The 18,918-nt window shown below is 38.5% G+C and overlaps 1 protein-coding gene across 2 annotated transcripts in view; it reads right to left on the bottom strand.

The window, feature by feature from the left end:
* Positions 1-18,918, bottom strand: part of LOC138736718 (fibronectin type III domain-containing protein 4-like) — a 227,824-nt gene that overhangs the window by 117,218 nt on the left and 91,688 nt on the right. For both annotated transcript variants that reach the window (XM_069886681.1, XM_069886683.1), the window contains exon 2: positions 13,243-13,361. In XM_069886681.1, the coding sequence (XP_069742782.1) occupies positions 13,243-13,361 (119 nt within the window). The remainder of the gene's footprint in view (positions 1-13,242; positions 13,362-18,918) is intronic.

Raw genomic sequence — 18,918 nt, 5'->3', positions numbered from 1 at the left:
GAAAAGTTTCAAAGTCACCTTATAGAGGTCATTAGGATCATGATGCGTCTTGATACGGTAAACAATGAAAGGAAGCTTCTACCCAAGGGAAGACTACAACTAAAGTCCCCAAATGGTCCAAATAAGGAAATCTGGCAAAACCCCTTATTCTTGGATGTTCAAATCTGCATTTTGCATCCACAAAAATGGCTAGGAAACATTGGCATATTTTTGTCTATGTTATTCATTTATGGATGCGGACATCACTGGAAAGGCCACTAGTTATAAGGCAACTGAATTTGTCCTAGGAAGGTGAAGGTTTGCTGTCCTCTTGCACCATTGATACCCAGTTTTGTTCAGCAAGATGTTCAGGAATCAGAGCCAGTACATTTCCAAGTCAGAGTGTGAGTGACTGTCAGTACTTCTCCCATATGTCTATTACACTTGACTTTCTTGGTGCTGGAGGTTAGTGGTTTGGGAATTGAGGTTGGAGAAACCAAGAGGAGTCTTTGGAGTGCAGTGTGTGTGTGAGTGGCACACTGTGATCATGGCTGTGTGGAAATAATTATTTTTTGGTCAGTGTATGGGGTAACAAACAAATATACGCAGCTTGTTGGAACTGCAGTTGTCCAGGCAAGTGGACTTTCCAACAGTGGTGAACCTTTGCAATGCACAACAGTTGTGCCTTGTGGGTACATTTTGGGGTGTCAGGAGGTGAGTTACCCACTACAGGAACCATTTCTGAAGCTGCAGTATTTATGCAGAGTAAAAGATCTGACAGATGCTGGAATCTGAAGCACAAAATAAGCTACTGGAGGAACTTTGTCTCCCCATGTCCTCGTGGTGCTCTAGTTTTTTTTTCCCTTCCTCCAAAACGTATGGGTTTTATGTTCAATTTTAAATGTAGACATACAGCACAGTAACAGGCCCCTTCTGCCTACAAAGCGTGCCACCCAATCACACCCGATTGACGTACAACCCTCGATACGTTTTGGAGGGTTGGGGGAAATCGGAGCCCCTGGGTAAAAATCACGCAGACACAGGGAGAACATACAGACTCCTTACAGACAGCGCAGGATTCGAATCCAAGCTCTGATAACTGGTACCGTATCAGCTTTGTGCTAACTGCTATGCAACAGTGCCACCCTTAATTTGGGTGCAACAGGGCAGCATGCATTTTAATAGCTGGAATTGACTTCTATCATGTGATAAATAAAATGTAAATATAAAAATTTAACTCCGCAGGTCAGGCAGAATCTGTGGGTGGAAATGGACAGTTAAATGTTCAAATAAAGACAGCCAGTGTAAAGAGGAGCAAGGATGAGGAGCAAGAGGTGGCAAACCAATAGGTGGATTCAGATGAGGAGGAGTTGATCAGTAGATAGTAAGATGGAGAAGGAAAGGGTGGAGGTATGACAAATTCTTGGGGGTGGTAAGTGGGTCTGGGGGGGGGGGGGACGGGCAGGGTGAGAGTCGGTGTGGGAAATGGAGGGGATGCAGATGCAGGTTCCATCAACCATAGTGGTGGGAATGGGTGAGGGAGGCCACCTTTCTTGGAAAAGGTGGACATTTCAGGCATTTTGAAGTGGAAGAGCAGCAGATAATATAATTAAATATAGTTAAATATCAAAACCTTTTTTGTTAGAAAGGTCTTCTAGATAAGGTTGCCCATTGTCACCTTTTTTAATTGCATTAGCAATAGAGCCATTAGCAAAAATAATTAGAATTGATAAAGAAATCAAAGGATTTGAGATAGGTAATAAAGAACATAAAATTAGTTTGTTTGTAGACAATGTTATAGTATATTTAACAAGACCAGAAATATCATTAAATAAGATTTAAAGAATATGGATTAGTATTGAGTTATAAAGTTAGGTTATATCTATAGTGGATATGGATTATTCATGATGTAAAAGATTGACAAAATTTAAGTGGCAAAATGATGCAATTAAATATCTAGGAATAAAAATTAATAGAAATATAAATAATTTATTTAAGTTAAATTATTCACCACTATTGAAAAAGATACAAGAAGATCTGAGAAGATGGATAGATTTAACAATAAGGTTAATAGGAGGGTGAATTGTATTAAGATGAATATTTTTCCAAGAATACAATATTTATTTCAATCATTACCCATTCATATACCAAGAATTACTTTTTTGGGTTTGAAAAAATTTATACGAGAATTCATTTGAAAGAGTAAAATGTCAAAAGTTGGTCTTGAAAATTTAACATGGAAATTTGATTGGGTAGGACTAAGATTAACGAATTTAAAAAAATATTATAAAGCAGCTCAATTGAGATTTTTGTCCTTCGGTTATCAAATGGGTGAAAAACAGCTTGGGCTCAGATTGAAATGAATGAAATTGGAGAAACTATCCTAGAACAAATTTTGTATAAATGGAATAGTGAATTGTTTAAAGGAAAAATGGAAGTACCTATTTTAAAACAAATATTTAAAATATGAAATGGGATTCATATGGAGAGAGGGATTAAAAATTATCAATTACCAAAAATGTTGTTAAAACAAAATCAATGTATTCCTTTCACTTTGAATAATTCTTTATTTGATAATTGGTATAGTAAAGGTATACAGAGGATAAAAGATTGTTCTTTAGGATCTTTTTTAACTTTTGAGCAATTAAAAGATAAATATAATATACAAAATTATATGATTTTGCATATTACTAATTAAAATCATACTTTAAAAAGAAATTAGGAACAGTTTGAGACTCCCAGAACAAAGTCAATTTGAAGGTATATCAGATGCATTATTATTAAGAAATTTATTACAAGAAACTACAAGGAAAAAAGATTTATACAAATCAAAATTATGAGGGGAGAAAAATTTAAATATACAAATTCAAGAGGTAATATGGTCAAAATTGTGTTAAGAGAGTGTTATAAATACATCTAATGCTAGATATCAAATGGTTCAATATAATTTTCTTCATCAATTACATTATACTCCACATAAATTAAATGAACTTAATTTTAATTATTCGGATAAGTTTTTTTTTGATGTACCAAGGAAACAGGGATTTTTTTTAATATTCGGTATGGTCCTGTGAAAAGATTTTGGAATGATTTGAGTGTATTACTGGGACAAATTATGAAGATAAAGATACAAAAAGATCCAAGAATATTCTTACTTCAGAAAATATATGAAAAACTCGGTGGAATTTAAATTTATTACAACAATATAATGTGCCTATACTAAAACATTTAATGAAGTTATGGATGAGAAAAAAATAGGATGATAGGTTCTAAGGGTAAATTATTGACTTTAACACCGTTATATAATAATCAACATTCCTTTTTCAATACATAATCAATGTTTATTACATTGGAAATCTAAAGGTATAAAAAATCTGGGGGATTGTTTTAAAGAAGGTAAATTTTTATCCTTTAATCAGATGAGGGAAGATTTTGGTATTAATGAGAATTCCTTATTTGTTTATTATCAGCTTCGATCTTTAGTAAAACAAATATTTGGTAGAAATATGACTTTACCTAAATTTGAATCTTTTCTTGTGATTGTACCAAAGAAGGGATATATTTCATTGATGTACCAAATATTACAGGAGAGTGTGGAAAAAAAGGGATGGGATAGATCCAAGATTAAATGGGAAAAGGATATTAATTTTATTTTTTTGATGATGACTGGTTAGTTATTTGTTATGATAGTGTTACTAGATTGATAAATTTTCATCATGCAATGGTTAATTACAATTTTTTACATCAATTGTATTTAACACCTGAAAAGTTTTTAAAAATATGGTTTGAGTGAATCAGACTCCTGTTTTAGATGTGGTAATTCAGTTGAAACTTTTTTTCATGCTGTTTGGTTATGTGTATATATACAATCTTTTTGGAAAGCAATTCAATTGTTTTTGGAAGATTTGTATAAGATTAAAATACTTTTAGACCCGACAATATTTTTGTTGGGTAAGTTGAAGCCTTTGAAAGATTTGGGATTAGATAAATTTCAGATTGCTTTTGTATATTTAGCTTTATCTAGCAAAAAAAATGTATAGCAAGTACATGGAAAAATGCTAATGTGATTGATATTAATAGATGGCATAATGAGATGGAAAACTTGTTTGGTAATGGAAAAAATTACATATGTTTTACATGATAATTATTCTTTTTTTCTTAATAAGTGGTCTTTATATTCAGAATATTTACACTTAAATTTACTTTGATTAGATTTTAGTAAATATATTTTAGTTTTCTTTTTTTTTGGCTTTCCTAGAGAGTTGCCTGAGAAGGGGAGGGGGGGGTTCTTTTTTTATATAAATTTTTTTTATTGTTCACAATATGTACTTTTTCTACTGTATGTAATAACCTTGTTGAATGAATAAATAAAGTTCTGAACAAAAGGAAGATATATGAAAAACATACAAAACTAAAAATGAACAAATATCAAAGAATTTTTTAAAAATGTAGCAGTAGCGACTGCAGAGAAATGTATAGCAATAACGTGGAAAACATAAAATGTGGTATTATTAGGCAGATGGCATATTGAAATGAAAAATTGTATTCCTTTAGAAAAAAATTACATATAGTTTAAGAAATTGAGTTGAAAACTTCTATAAAATTTGGAAAGCATATATGGATTTTATGAGTAAAATTCCATCCAACTTCTCTACTTTACCAGCCCTCTCAATTACACTCTATAAAAATAATCAATTAATATTATACATGCTAATAATATTATATATGTAGAAGTAGGTATTCTTTACTTTTGGGGGGATTGGCTGAAAAAATTTGTATCATTTTGTATAACTTACAATAATGACTATATTATTGAATTATTATTCTTTTTTGTATTGATACAAATGATAAAGGAGGGAGTAAATATTCAGCCAGTGGAGCACCTTGGACATACTTTGCTCATAGCTCTTTGAATAAAGTTGTGTGAAACAGCAATGGTGTTACCCAGGATGAAGAGTTGGCTGATGCCACTCGCCATTGGAGTGACTTAAAGAGTCTCTTTATCCCTGCTTAGTAAGAGTCATCCCAGTCAGAGGCTTTATCTGTAAATCTGGGGGAGGGGTTTAATTATCTATAATGTTACTGTTTGTTTTTCGGGCAAGCTCCGTGGTGGGGGAGGAATCTGCAGATGCAGTGACAGTCAAATGTTTTCAAGGGATGAGACTGAAAATATAGTAAAATGCTTTAAGCTTTATTTATTCATGCAAATAACATTTGTTCAGTGTAAGTACAGTATTTTTGTCTTTTAAACTGTTTATTCTTAATGTAGGTGGATTAGTTAGGTATTGTAAGAAAAGTCTCAAGCAACTGGAAAATATACTTGTCCTGCATCTACTAATCCCCATAGGTACCAGAAACCATGGGTTTTACAATATTTATGTGCCTGGTCCAGTTTTGTCTCTGATCAATATCCCACTCAGGATGTCAATGGTGATGGGACCAATGACCATGCTACTTGTTGGTGTCTAGATGCTTACGTGTTGGAGACAGTCATTGCCTTACTCTTGTCTGGATTGAATGTAATTTAGAACAGAGCACTACAGCACAGTATAGGCTCTTCGGCCCTCAATATTGTGCCAACCCATATTTAAAAAAAAACCCTAAACCCTCCCTACCCTGTAAACCTCCATTTTCCTTTCATCCACGTGCCTGTCTAAGAATCTCTTAAATGCCCCTAATGTTGCAGCCTCCACTACCATCCCTGCAAAGGCATTCCAGGCACCCACAACTCTCTGCATAAAAAACTTATCCCTGATGTCTCCCATAAACATCCCTCCCTTCACTTTGTACATTGGTCCTCTGGTATTTGCTATTCCTGCCCTGGGAAACAGGTGCTGGCTATCCATCATATCTTTGCCTCTCATAATCTTGTAGACCTCCATAAAGTTTCCTCTCATCCACCTATGCTCCAAAGGGAAAAGTCCCATCTCTGTTAACCTTGCCTGACAAGAATTGTTTTCCAATCCCAATAACATCCTGGTAAATATCCCCTGTACTCTCTTCATAGCTTCCATATCCTTCCTATAATGAGGTGACCAAAACTGAACACAATACTTTAAGTTTGGTCTTAACAGAGATTTGTAGAGTTGCAACATGACCTCTCTACTCCTGAACTCAATCCCATAGGCCTACTTAACTATCCTATCAACCTGTCTTGCAACCTTGAGGGATGCATGGATTTGAACCTGATTCCCCCTCTCTTCATCCACACTCTTAAGTAATCAATCATTAACCCAGTACTCAGCCATCTAGTTTGTTCTTCCAAAATGCATCTCCTCACTCTTAACCAGATTGAACTCCATCTGCCACTTTTCTGCCAATCTCTGCATCCAGTCTATATCCTCTTGTATCTTTTGACAACCTTCAGCTCCATACACAACACCTCAAACCTTCATGTCATCCACAAACTTACTAACCCATCCTTCTGCCTCTTCATCCTGGTCATTTATAACTTGGCATTTATCAGTCCTGCATGCATGTAGATTGTGTCTTTTTGCATGCAGACATGCACCACTTCACATTCTGATGATTTGCAAATAGAAACTGTTGTGCCAAATGTCATTCCAATAATAATTGCATTTTCCCCTTAATACCCAATGATTATACTACAGAACTTTAATAATGATGAATAAAATGCTGCCCCGATGTCAAGTTTAGTCATTTTTGTTTAATCACTGGAAATCAGCTCTTTGTCCCCATTTAGACGGAGGCTGTGGGCCTCGAGTAGTGGTCCTAGTAAAACTCAAACTCAGTCTTGATGGCCAGGTTATTGGCAAATTCAGCTTGATTCACTGTTGATGACCCATTTCATCATTTTCCACATTGACTAACTATTATCCAGAGTTGGAACAAGCAGAAAAGGACAAGTTCTACACTGATCTGCGAAACCTCAATCAACGCACCCCTACAGCCGACAAGGTTGTCATCCTTGGCGACTTCAACGCTCGCGTCAGCAAAGACTCAGAAACCTGGCCAGGAATCCTGGGCAAGCATGGTGTCGGCAAGTGCAATGACAACGGGCGCGTCCTGTTGGAGCTCTGCGCAGAACAGCGGCTTGTCATTACAAACACCCTTTTTCAGCAGAGGGACAGCCTGAAGACTACCTGGATGCATCCCCTATCCAAACACTGGCACCTCCTGGACTACGTCCTGGTGCGAGAAAGAGACAAACGAGATGTGCTCCACACCAGGGTCATGCCCAGCGCGGAATGCCACACTGACCACCGGCTGGTTCGCTGCAAGCTCAACCTTCACTTCAAGCCAAAGTCCAGGAACAGTAAAGCCCCCAGAAAGAGGTTCAATGTTGGAAACCTGCAGTCAGACGAAGTGAGAGGAAACTTCCAGGCAAACCTCAAAGCAAAGCTCGAGGATGCAATCCACCTCACGGACTCATCCCCTGAAACCCTCTGGGATCAGCTGAAGACTACCATACTGCAATCCACTGAAGAGGTACTGGGCTTCTCCTCCAGGAAAAACAAGGACTGGTTCGACGAAAACAACCAGGAAATCCAGGAGCTGCTGGCAAAGAAGCGAGCTGCCCACCAGGCTCACCTTACAAAGCAGTCCTGGCCAGAGAAGAAACAAGCCTTCCGTCGCGCATGTAGCCATCTTCAGCGCAAACTCCGGGAGATCCAAAATGAGTGGTGGACTAGCCTCGCCAAACGAACCCAGCTCAGCGCGGACATTGGCGACTTCAGGGGTTTTTACGAGGCTCTAAAGGCTGTGTACGGCCCCTCACCCCAAGTCCAAAGCCCACTGCGCAGCTCAGACGGCAAAGTCCTCCTCAGCGACAAGATCTCCATCCTCAACCGATGGTCAGAACACTTCCAATCTCTTTTCAGTGCCAACTGGTCAGTCCAAGAATCCGCCATGCTCCAGCTCCCTCAACAGCCCCTAAGGCTAGAGCTGGATGAGGTCCTCACCCGGGAAGAGACATATAAGGCAAATGAACAACTGAAAAGTGGCAAAGCAGCAGGTATGGATGGAATCCCCCCAGAGGTCTGGAGGGCTGGTGGCAAAACTCTGCATGCCAAACTGCATGAGTTTTTCAAGCTCTGCTGGGACCAAGGAAAGCTGCCTCAGGACCTTCGTGATGCCATCATCATCACCCTGTACAAAAACAAAGGCGAGAAATCAGACTGCTCAAACTACAGGGAAATCACGCTGCTCTCCATTGGAGGCAAAATCTTCGCTAGGATTCTCCTAAATAGAATAATACCTAGTGTCGCCGAGAATGTTCTCCCAGAATCACAGTGCGGCTTTTGCGCAAACAGAGGAACTACTGACATGGTCTTTGCCCTCAGACAGCTCCAAGAAAAGTGCAGAGAACAAAACAAAGGACTCTACATCACCTTTGTTGACCTCACCAAAGCCTTCGACACCGTGAGCAGGAAAGGGCTTTGGCAAATACTAGAGCGCCTCGGATGCCCCCCAAAGTTCCTCAACATGGTTATCCAACTGCACGAAAACCAACAAGGTTGGGTCAGATACAGCAATGAGCTCTCTGAACCCTTCTCCATTAACAATGGCATAAAGCAAGTCTGCGTTCTCGCACCAACCCTCTTTACAATCTTCTTCAGCATGATGCTGAAACAAGCCATGAAAGACCTCAACAATGAAGACGCTGTTTACATCTGGTACCGCACAGATGGCAGTCTCTTCAAACTGAGGCGCCTGCAAGCTCACACCAAGACACAAGAGCAACTTGTCCGTGAACTACTCTTTGCAGACGATGCCGCTTTAATTGCCCATTCAGAGCCAGCTCTTCAGCGCTTGACGTTCTGTTTTGTGGAAACTGCCAAAATGTTTGGCCTGGAAGTCAGCCTGAAGAAAACTGAGGTCCTTCATCAGCCAGCTCCCCACCATGACTATCAGCCACCCCACATCTCCATCGGGTACACAAAACTCAAAACGGTCAACCAGTTTACCTATCTCGGCTGCACCATTTCATCGGATGCAAGGATCGACAACGAGGTAGACAAGACTCTCCAAGGCAAATAGCGCCTTTGGAAGACTACACAAAAGAGTCTGGAAAAACAACCAACTGAAAAACCTCACAAAGATTAGCGTATACAGAGCCGTTGTCATACCCACACTCCTGTTCAGCTCCGAATCATGGGTCCTCTACCGGCATCACCTACGGTTCCTAGAATGCTTCCACCAGCGTTGTCTCCGCTCCATCCTCAACATTCATTGGAGTGACTTCATCCCTAACATCGAAGTACTCGAGTTGGCAGAAGCCGACAGCATCGAATCCACACTGCTGAAGATCCAACTGCGCTGGGTAGGTCACGTCTCCAGAATGGAGGTCCATCGCCTTCCCAAGATCGTGTTATATGGCAAGCTCTCCACTGGCCACCGTTACAGAGGTGCACCAAAGAAGAGGTACAAGGACTGCCTAAAGAAAGCTCTTGGTGCCTGCCACATTGACCACCGCCAGATATCGCCTCAAACCGTGCATCTTGGCGCCTCACAGTTCGGCGGGCAGCAACCTCCTTTGAAGAAGACCGCGGAGCCCACCTCACTGACAAAAGACAAAGGAGGAAAAACCCAACACCCAACCCCAACCAACCAATTTTCCCTTGCAACCGCTGCAACCGTGTCTGCCTGTCCCGCATTGGACTTGTCAGCCACAAACGAGCCTGCAGCTGACGTGGACATTACCCCTCCATAAATCTTCGTCCGCGAAGCCAAGCCAAAGAAAAGAGGAAAGAACATTTTCAAGTTATTATCCACATTATCAGGTAGAGGTCAGAGTTTGAACTGTACTGAAACTACTTGTCAACAGATGTGTCTAGCTCTGGAGGATGTCATCAATACTTTGGTCAGAATATTATTTAGTTCTGTTGCCCTTGCTGTACGGAGAGGACTCATTGAATCAAAGAAAAACTGGACAAATGCACAAAGAAAACTGTTTATATGGATTATTGATTGGCTTATATCAGTGGTTTTCAAACTGCACGGGGTAGGGAGGGTTTAGGGGTTTTTTTGAATATATGGGTTGGCACAATATTGAGGGCCGAAGAGCCTGTACTGTGTTGTAATGCTCTGTTCTAAATTACATTCAATCCAGGCAAGAGCAAGGCAATGACTGTCTCCAACACATAAGCATCTAGACACCAACAGTAGCATGGTCATTGGTCCCATCACCATTGACATCCTGAGTGGGATATTGATCACTTGAAGCAATCCCAATGCCATTGGTGCTCTGTGATTAGTAAGGGATTGCTTAAGGTGGAATATGAGTTTATGGTCACAATTTGAAAACCACTGGTTTAAATGAAGAATGTGTAAAGAGACTGTTTCTGTGCTGTTAATATTTTAATGTTCTCTATTTTCAAGTTCAATACATTTCTTCATTTGAAATGTCTTCATTTCTTCTGTCAGGCATATCATTGAATTGACATACCTGAAGATATCAATTGGCATTTTTACACAGAAACTTCAGAATTAATCCCCAAAAAATTAGCATACTTACCTCCGGTTGTCATTTACACAGGGGCACTTTTACATTGCCTTCCTGTGTTGCGGATTTTGTCGGAGGGGGAACATCGTATTCAATAGGCCACTCCGTAAAAATGTGGGTACAAGTGGGAAAATATGGGATAGAATTTGCATTAAAAATTCTGTCCCAAAATTTTTACACTGTCACCAGAACAGAAATTTTCTGCTGTTCAGTGGCTGTGTAAAAATGCCTAATGTCATTGGATAGAATTCCATTGTTGAGGTGTGTATGACTGATGCAGAATTACTCATGAGGCTGATTAAGAATACATGGGGAACATTCTGTTGGTGAACTGTGGGGATCACTGACAGCTGAGATCAGTTAAGGTCTTTATTGGTATCTCTATTCTGACTGAGGTGGTAGAAAGTCAATTTACTATTTATATTTCTGATCAGTAACCGTGAAAAGGAAATTAATAAAATTATTTTAATACCCTTAGTGTTGGGTTGTTACTCTATCCCCACATCTGCAATAATTTCATAGTAGAATAGTGTTCAATGATACATTATTCCAGTGATCTGCTCAGTATTATCAACAAATCTAAACAAAATGGCTTTCCCTCCCCCATTCTATCTATTAAAGCAGTAATTTACAGAGCAAAACTTAGATAGCTACGCAGCAGAAAATTGTTTCCATGGGTAGAGGCCAGTTTATCCTGTCAGAATTAATCAATCCACTTCCAAAGCATTTTAGTCAAAAAATATTTTTGGGATCTGTCCCTCATCTCTGGATAGACTCACAAGGTCTGAAATAATAACCAAGCCACAGCAAAAATAATAATCCATGGATAAAATGATATAATTCAGAGCTCTGTTGATAAAATAGAGGATTGATAAAAATTACTTGAAAGTGGCATTGTGAAGAACTGACCACAAACCAACAACAGCAGGTCGTTAAAGCAGAAGCTGAGTTAATGGCAGGCTGCCACAGTGCATTGAAGTGTGGAGTTCCTCACAGTTGACAGCAGCAATAAGGTGGGCTCATATCAGCTGGAGATCAGATGATAGAACTTTACTTGAAAGCCAATTTAAATATCGGCAGAAGCATTCACACCTGCCACCTTTTTTTATATACTTTACAGACTTCAAACTCAAGAAGGCCACCCACAGCAGAGGGCTTACTTTATTTGCATACTGTTATCCATGAGTCTAGTTGATGTTTTACTGTCAACAGGGAGAATATGGACCTTTGCAAGTTTTAGATAAAGACACAGGGCAACTACTTTAGGTCTCCCTGAATGGAAACATGCCATTCTTTTCCAATTCAGTACTTACCTATTTTTAATTTAGCAAGACCACCTTCCTATTATAATAGCTTGACCCACCACTCACTCCCACACCCTTGTCAAATTTGGACCCAGCCAGTCGTGAATGTCTGTTGGCTTCAGGTAGGAACCCGTGTTAGAACCAAATCCTTCCTGGCCTCACAGTATGGTGAAATGAGAGGCTCCTATTCACTTCAGCCTCCACATCTCTGATTCCTATCTGAAATCAAAATTGACATTTCAGTTTTAAAACACCTGTAAAATTATCACTGATTGTACAGACAATTATTGAATCAAGAGTAGAGGCAGGGAAAGGAGCTGGCAAGCACAACTGAGAGAGACAGCTTCTTCTATTGTGTAAGAAAATGAGTTGAGAAGCCTTTGAGCTTGCTCTACTTTTCAACAAGATTATGGCTGATATCCTACTTTAGCATCATTTTCCAACCTTATCCCCATATTTCTTCATTCCTTTAATATAAATTGACCAGTTTTGTTTTGAATATGATCAATAACTGGCTCTCAAGTCCTGCAGCATAGATATTCTAAGGATTCACTAATACATGAATTAAGATTTGCTCAACTCAGTCCTAAATGGCCTACCAATTATCTTGAGACAATAATCCCTAGTCCTAGGCATGCTACCCAAGGGAAACATTTGCCCTTATCCTTTATGTTCACTTCTCATTCTTATAAACTCTTAAGATTAATGACATACCTACTCCATCCCTCCTCAAACAGTTGTCTTTCAATCCAAGAATCATTATTGCACTCCTGCATAACAAGTAGATAGTTCTTTAGGCCAGGAGACCAAAACTGTATACAATATTGCAAGGGTGATTTCACCAAGACTCTCAATAATTCTAATAATACTCACGTATTCAAATTCCTTTGCATGAAGGCAAACATAAAATTTTCCTTTTCTGCTTGCTTTACATACAAGTTAGTTTTCAATGATGTGTGCAAGGAAACCTTGACCCCAGTTTCCTATAGTGGCACTCTCGCAGGAAATCAATGTCTCACTAAAAGACATGTGGCCACATCTAGTCATTCTCTTCATGGGTCCCAGGGTTCTTCTGATCTCCCCATGAAGTTGTGACAGCAGATCCAAAGAACCTTGTGAAAACTCACATTTTGCAGAGATGGAATCAAATCCCATAGAACCTCAGCTTCAGCAATGTGCTTTTATGTGTGAAAATGGGCAAAATTTTCATTAGAATATCTTCAGCTTTAACAAATTGGAAGGGAACCATTTCCTTTACATTAAAGTGTAAAACTGCACATATAATTATCATTCTAAGACTTCTTGCAGCAAAATTCCAATGTTCAAATGACCACTCACAATTTCTGGATCACAGGACTTGTAATTCAATAGATTTAACTAATCCAATGAAAATCTGCACAACTGAGCAAATCTGCATGAAATAGCAAGTAATAGAGACTTGTAAATATTTTAGAAACAGCAGCTGAGAAATGAAATGAGATTGTGTAGCGTTACCAGTTGTGATATTGCATAACCAATGATAACATCTCCTTCAGGAACATCCCAGGACACACTGGCTGAGTTGGCCTTCAGGTGACTGACGGTGACATTGACAGGAGCTGGTGGTCTATCAGCTGAAAGACACAAATTAATGGTGGACATTAAATATATTTCCCTGTGTTGCTGTCAAAAATATGGCAAATATTTATCTCTGTGAGCAGTAAGACAGTGAAATTATCATCTTTCACCAGTAATAGAATTAATTTTATGATCAGAAAGTATTTCACTCGAACAAAAGTTTTCATTAAATGAGGCCTTTGAGCATTTACTACCTCTGTAATATGAGAGCGTTGTTTCTGAGAGCTGCTGTAAAATGTCGGTGACTTCATTACATTTGTACCACTGGTATTATAAGATACCCTTGAGGGTTCAGAGGACCTGAGTCCCATAAATAGATGATATTTTCCTTTTTTTCCAGAAGGCTGGTGAAACTCAAGTATTGTTTGGCAACTTTAATGAATAGTAATACAAATAAAAAAAGTTTTCAGCTGAATGAATTGTGGTGAAACCACCATTGTACATATTTGTTATATGTAAAGTACATGACCTTTTCTGCTCTCACTGGCTGGCTCATGACTTCTTCCCTTTCTTGCCCATAAAGGCTGACATGCCACTAGCCTGCCCCTAGTTCGAGTCCAGGTTAGTGTGAGTGAGACACACAGGGACGCTGTCCATCTCTTGCAAATGAAAGCCTTCATTTCGATTACTTCAGTCTTTGTTTGACTGATCGTGCATCGATTTTATTTGCAAGATCAATTACATAAAGACTGAAGTAATCGAAACTGAAGGCTTTTATTTGCAAGAAATGGACAGCACCCCTGTGTTACTTGCTCACACTGACCTGGACTCAAACTGGGGGCAGGCTTGTGGCATGACACCCTTTATGGGGGAGATAGGGGAGGAGTCACAAGACAGCCAGTGAGAGCAGGGTCAAACAGGAAAGGACATGTAATTTCTTCTTTGGCTTGGCTTCGCAGATGAAGATTTATGGAGGGGTAAGCGGAGGGGTAAATGTCCACATCAGCTGCAGGCTCGTTTGTGGCTGACAAGTCCGATGCGGGACAGGCAGACACGGATGCAGCAGTTGCATGTACTTTACATATAACAAATATGTACAATGGTGATTTCACCACATGAATAAACACCACTATCTATGAAGAGATCAAGCGACAGTTCACAATGGGAGGCTCTTTGAGTTTGGAAACTGACATAACCATGAGGCATTCCCATATACATCAGCCAAACATACAGCTATGTTAATTAGCCTACATTAAACTAGGCATGCGACAGGTATTTTGATCCATTGTGATGGACTATTTAGCAAAGGCACATCAGTAGGGATACTTGTTCAAGCAATTAATTTCCAAGTTGTTGTATACCTAGGAAGTGACTCAAAACCTTAATTTTGCATGTTTGGGGGTTTTGTGGACAGAAACTTTTAGCATCCCAATGTACACTACAAACAAAAATGTCTGATAAGCCATGCCAATTAGAGAGCATTTTTAAGTTTTAAAAGAAGTAGAAATCACAACAGCTGTGGATGCATCATATGACTCCATGGATTGTAACACCATAATTTCTTTTCTCTTGTCCTTCAGCTACAGATGGCTGACAAGGGAAATCAAAGACAGCATAGCAGCAAAAGCATGGTAGCGAAAAGTAGCAAAAACCCAGGAGATTGGGTAGCTTTGAAAAGCCAACAGAAAGCAAAAAAAAAGCAATAAGGGAAGAAAATATTAAATATGAAAGTAAGCAAGCCAATGACAGAAAAGTTCAGTGTTTATAATTATTATTAAGGATGAGATTTTGGGATACTTGAAAGTATCAGATAAAATAGCCTCAAGTCAGCGTGATTTGCTCCAGAGGAGATCTTGCCCAACAAATCTGTTGGAGTTGTTTAAGACAATAATGAGCAGGACAGAGAAAGGAGAATCAGTCGATGCTACTTACTTGGATGTTCAGATGGCCTTTGACAATCTACCGTGTGTGAGGCTGTGAAACATGATAGAAGCCCACAGTATAATGGCAAAGACACTAGCATGGACAGATCTGGCTGAAGGTGAAGATTGGGAATAAAGATAGCTTTTTCTGGCTGGCTGCCGATAACAAGTGGTATTCCACAGGGGTTGGTGTTCAATCTGTTACTTTTCACACTGTATGTAAATGATTTAGATGACGATTTGATGGCTTTGGAGCCAACTTTGCAGATGATACGAAGATAGGTAGATGAGCAGGTAGTGTTGAGAAAGCTGGGAGTGTGCAGAGGGACTTCAGAATCAGAATTTTGTCATGAACATGTCACAAAATTCTTTGTCTTGCAGCAGCGTCATAGAGCAAAGATTGATATAAACCACCGTACAAAATAAATAAAAATAGTGCAAGAAAAAGACTAAGGATGTAATGTCTATGGTTCATTGTTCATTCAGCAACTTGGGACAGGTTGGGAGATTGAGCATATATGTGGCAGATACAATACAGCATAGGGAAGTGTATAGTCATGTACTTTGGTAGAAGGAACAGGCTAAATCTAAATGGGGAGAAAATTCATAAAACAGAGGTGCAAAGAAAGAGACTTAGTAGTCCAAGTTCATGATTCCCTGAATGTTAATGCAGGTTGAGTCAGCGGTAAGGAAGCCAAATGCAATGTTAATATTCATTTTGAGAGGACTAGAATATAAAAGCAAAGCTGTGGTCAGACCACATCTGGAATATTGTATGAGCAGTTTTGGGCCCCATATTTAAAGAAGGATATCCCGGTGTTGGAGAGGGTCCAGGGGAAATTTAAGCGAATTGTGTCAGGGAAAGAGGGGTTAACTTAGGAGGCCTGCTTCATGGCTCTGGGCCTGAACATGCTGGAGTTTAGAAAGATGGTGGGGGGAGCGAATTATTGCCAATCTCATAGAAATAATTTGAATATTGAAAAGGCTAGATAGAATGGCCATAGAGAGATGTTTCTAGCAGTGCACGAGTCCAGGACCAGATGCTCAGACTCACAATAAAAGGATATCCCTTTAGAACAGAGATAAAGAGGTTTATTCAGCCAGAGGGTGGTGGAATCTATGGATTTTGTTGCAACAATCAGCTATGGAAGCCCAAACATTGTGTGTATTTAAAGCAGAGGCTGATAAGTTCTTGATCAGTAAGGGTATTAAAGGTTATGGAGAGAAGGCAGAAGAATGGGGTTGAAAAGAAAAATGCATCCTCCATAATTTGAATGGAAGAGCAAATGGCCTCATTCCACTCCTAAGTCTTCTGGTCTAAAAGGCCAGTATACATTATAAATTCAGTGTTCCATTCTACATTCTTTGATAAACTATGTACAAATTCTCTTAAGTTTTTCTGGACCTGCACTATTTCCAGCTTTTTGTTCCATTTGTGAAATACATTGTTCCATTCCTTTTGAAACCCATTTTGCCACACTTTTAGCCATTAGTGTCATCCATTAATATCTTTGTAATTTAAAGCTCCTACCTACATTGCTTGCAATATGACATACTCTTTATGTGACCATCTACTCCTCCTGTCTCATTCATGACTGTAAACATCTCACCACGTCTTGTCAATTCTCTCCAGTTTCTTGCCGCTTTACCTGTTTTTTAACTTTTAAAAAATTTAAAAAAAATTTTTCACACTATGAACCATACTGACCAAAATACACACAAACATTTCCCTCTTGAATATTTTCTCCCCTTTTTTCCCCCTCCCTTCCCTCCCTCCTTCACCCCCCCTCCCCACTCACTCAATGTTCAACATATATGATACATTAAACTCATTAAACAATGTGCCACACAATGAAAATAAACAAAAAATTTGTGTCTTCTACTTTTACATACTGGGTCAGTTCATTTCGTCTTCTTCTCCTTCTGTCATTTTAGGCGGTGGAGGTCTGTGGTAGGACTCCTCTATTGTGTTCCATGTACAGTTCCCAAATTTGTTCGAATTCTGTGATATTATTTCTTAAATCATATGTTATTTTTTCCAATGAAATACATTTATTAATTTCTCTGTACCATTGTTGTATTTTCAGGCTATCTTCTAATTTCCATGTTGACATAATACATTTTTTTGCTACAGCTAAGGCTATCATAATAAATCTTTTGTGCTCCATCTAAATCGAGTCCAAGTTCTTTACTTCTTATATTACTTAGCAGAAAGATCTCTGGATTTTTTGGTATGTTGCTTTTTGTGATTTTATTTAATCATCTATTTTTAAAAATATTTATTTAATTAATTTAATTATTTAGATCTTCCCAAAACTTTTCCACTTTCTCACATGCCCAAATTGCATGCACTGTTGTTCCAGTTTCCTTCTTACAGCGAAAACATCTGTCTGATACTGTTGGGTCCCATTTATTTAACTTTTGGGGCGTGGTGTATAGTCTGTGTAACCAATTATATTGTATCATGCGTAACCTCATGTTTATTGTATTTCTCACAGTTCCGGAACATAGCTTTTCCCATGTTTCATTCTTTATCTTTATGTTTATATCTTGTTCCCATTTTTGTTTAGGTTTACAGCTTGATTCCTAGTTCTCTTTCTCTTGCAGTTTGATGTACATGTTTGTTATAAATCTTTTAATTATCATTGTGTCTCTAATCACATATTCAAAATTGCTTCTTTCTGGTAACCTCAGTCTGCTTCCCAATTTGTCCTTCAAGTAGATTTTCAGTTGGTGGTATACAAACATTGAACCATGAGTTATATTTGTCCTTCATTTGTTCAAAAGATAATAATTTATTTCTCGAAAAACAATTTTCTATTCTTTTGATCCCTTTTCTCTCCCATTCTCTGAAGGAAAGGTTATCTATTGTGAAAGGGATTAGTTGATTTTGTGTCAATATTAATTTTGGTAGTTGATAATTTGTTTTATTCCTTTCTACATGAATCTTCTTCCAAATGTTGAGCAGATGGTGCAGTACTGGTGAATTCCTATGTTGCACCAGCTTTTCATCCCACTTATATAGTATATGTTCAGATACCTTCTCCCCTATTTTATCTAGCTCTAATCTGGTCCAATCTGGTTTTTCCCTTGTTTGATAAAAATCTGATAGGTATCTTAATTGTGCTGCTCTATAATAATTCTTAAAGTTTGGTAGCTGTAAGCCCGCTTGTTTGTACCATTCTGTTAATTTATCTAGCGCTATCCTCGGTTTCCCCCCTTTCCATAAGAATTTCCTTATTATTTTCTTTAGCTCCTTGAAGAATTTCTCTGTTAGGTGAATTGGTAATGATTGAAATATCCTTGGGAAGATATTCATTTTAATACAATTTACCATTCCTATCAGAGTTAGTGGTAAGTCTTTCCAATGCTCTAAGTCGTCTTGTAATTTCTTCATTAATGGCTGTTAATTTAGTTTGTATAGATGGCTTAGATTATTATCTAGTTGTATACCTAGGTATCAAATTGCTTGTGTTTGCCAATGGTGATTCTTTCTTAAAGTTTGTGAAATCTTCATTATTCATTGGCATTGCTTCACTTTTATTTGCATTGATCGTGTACCCCGATACTTCTCCATATTCCTTCAATTTCTTATGTAATTCTTTTATTGATATTTCTGGTTCTGTTAAGTATACTATGACATCATCTGCAAATAGACTGATTTTATATTCCTTCTCTTTTATTTTTATCC

Source organism: Narcine bancroftii, chromosome 6 (assembly GCF_036971445.1).
Source record: "Narcine bancroftii isolate sNarBan1 chromosome 6, sNarBan1.hap1, whole genome shotgun sequence".
NCBI classification, from domain to species: Eukaryota; Metazoa; Chordata; class Chondrichthyes; order Torpediniformes; family Narcinidae; genus Narcine; species Narcine bancroftii.
Note: the sequence above shows the minus strand (reverse complement) of the source record. Positions and strands in the feature narration are given on the sequence as shown.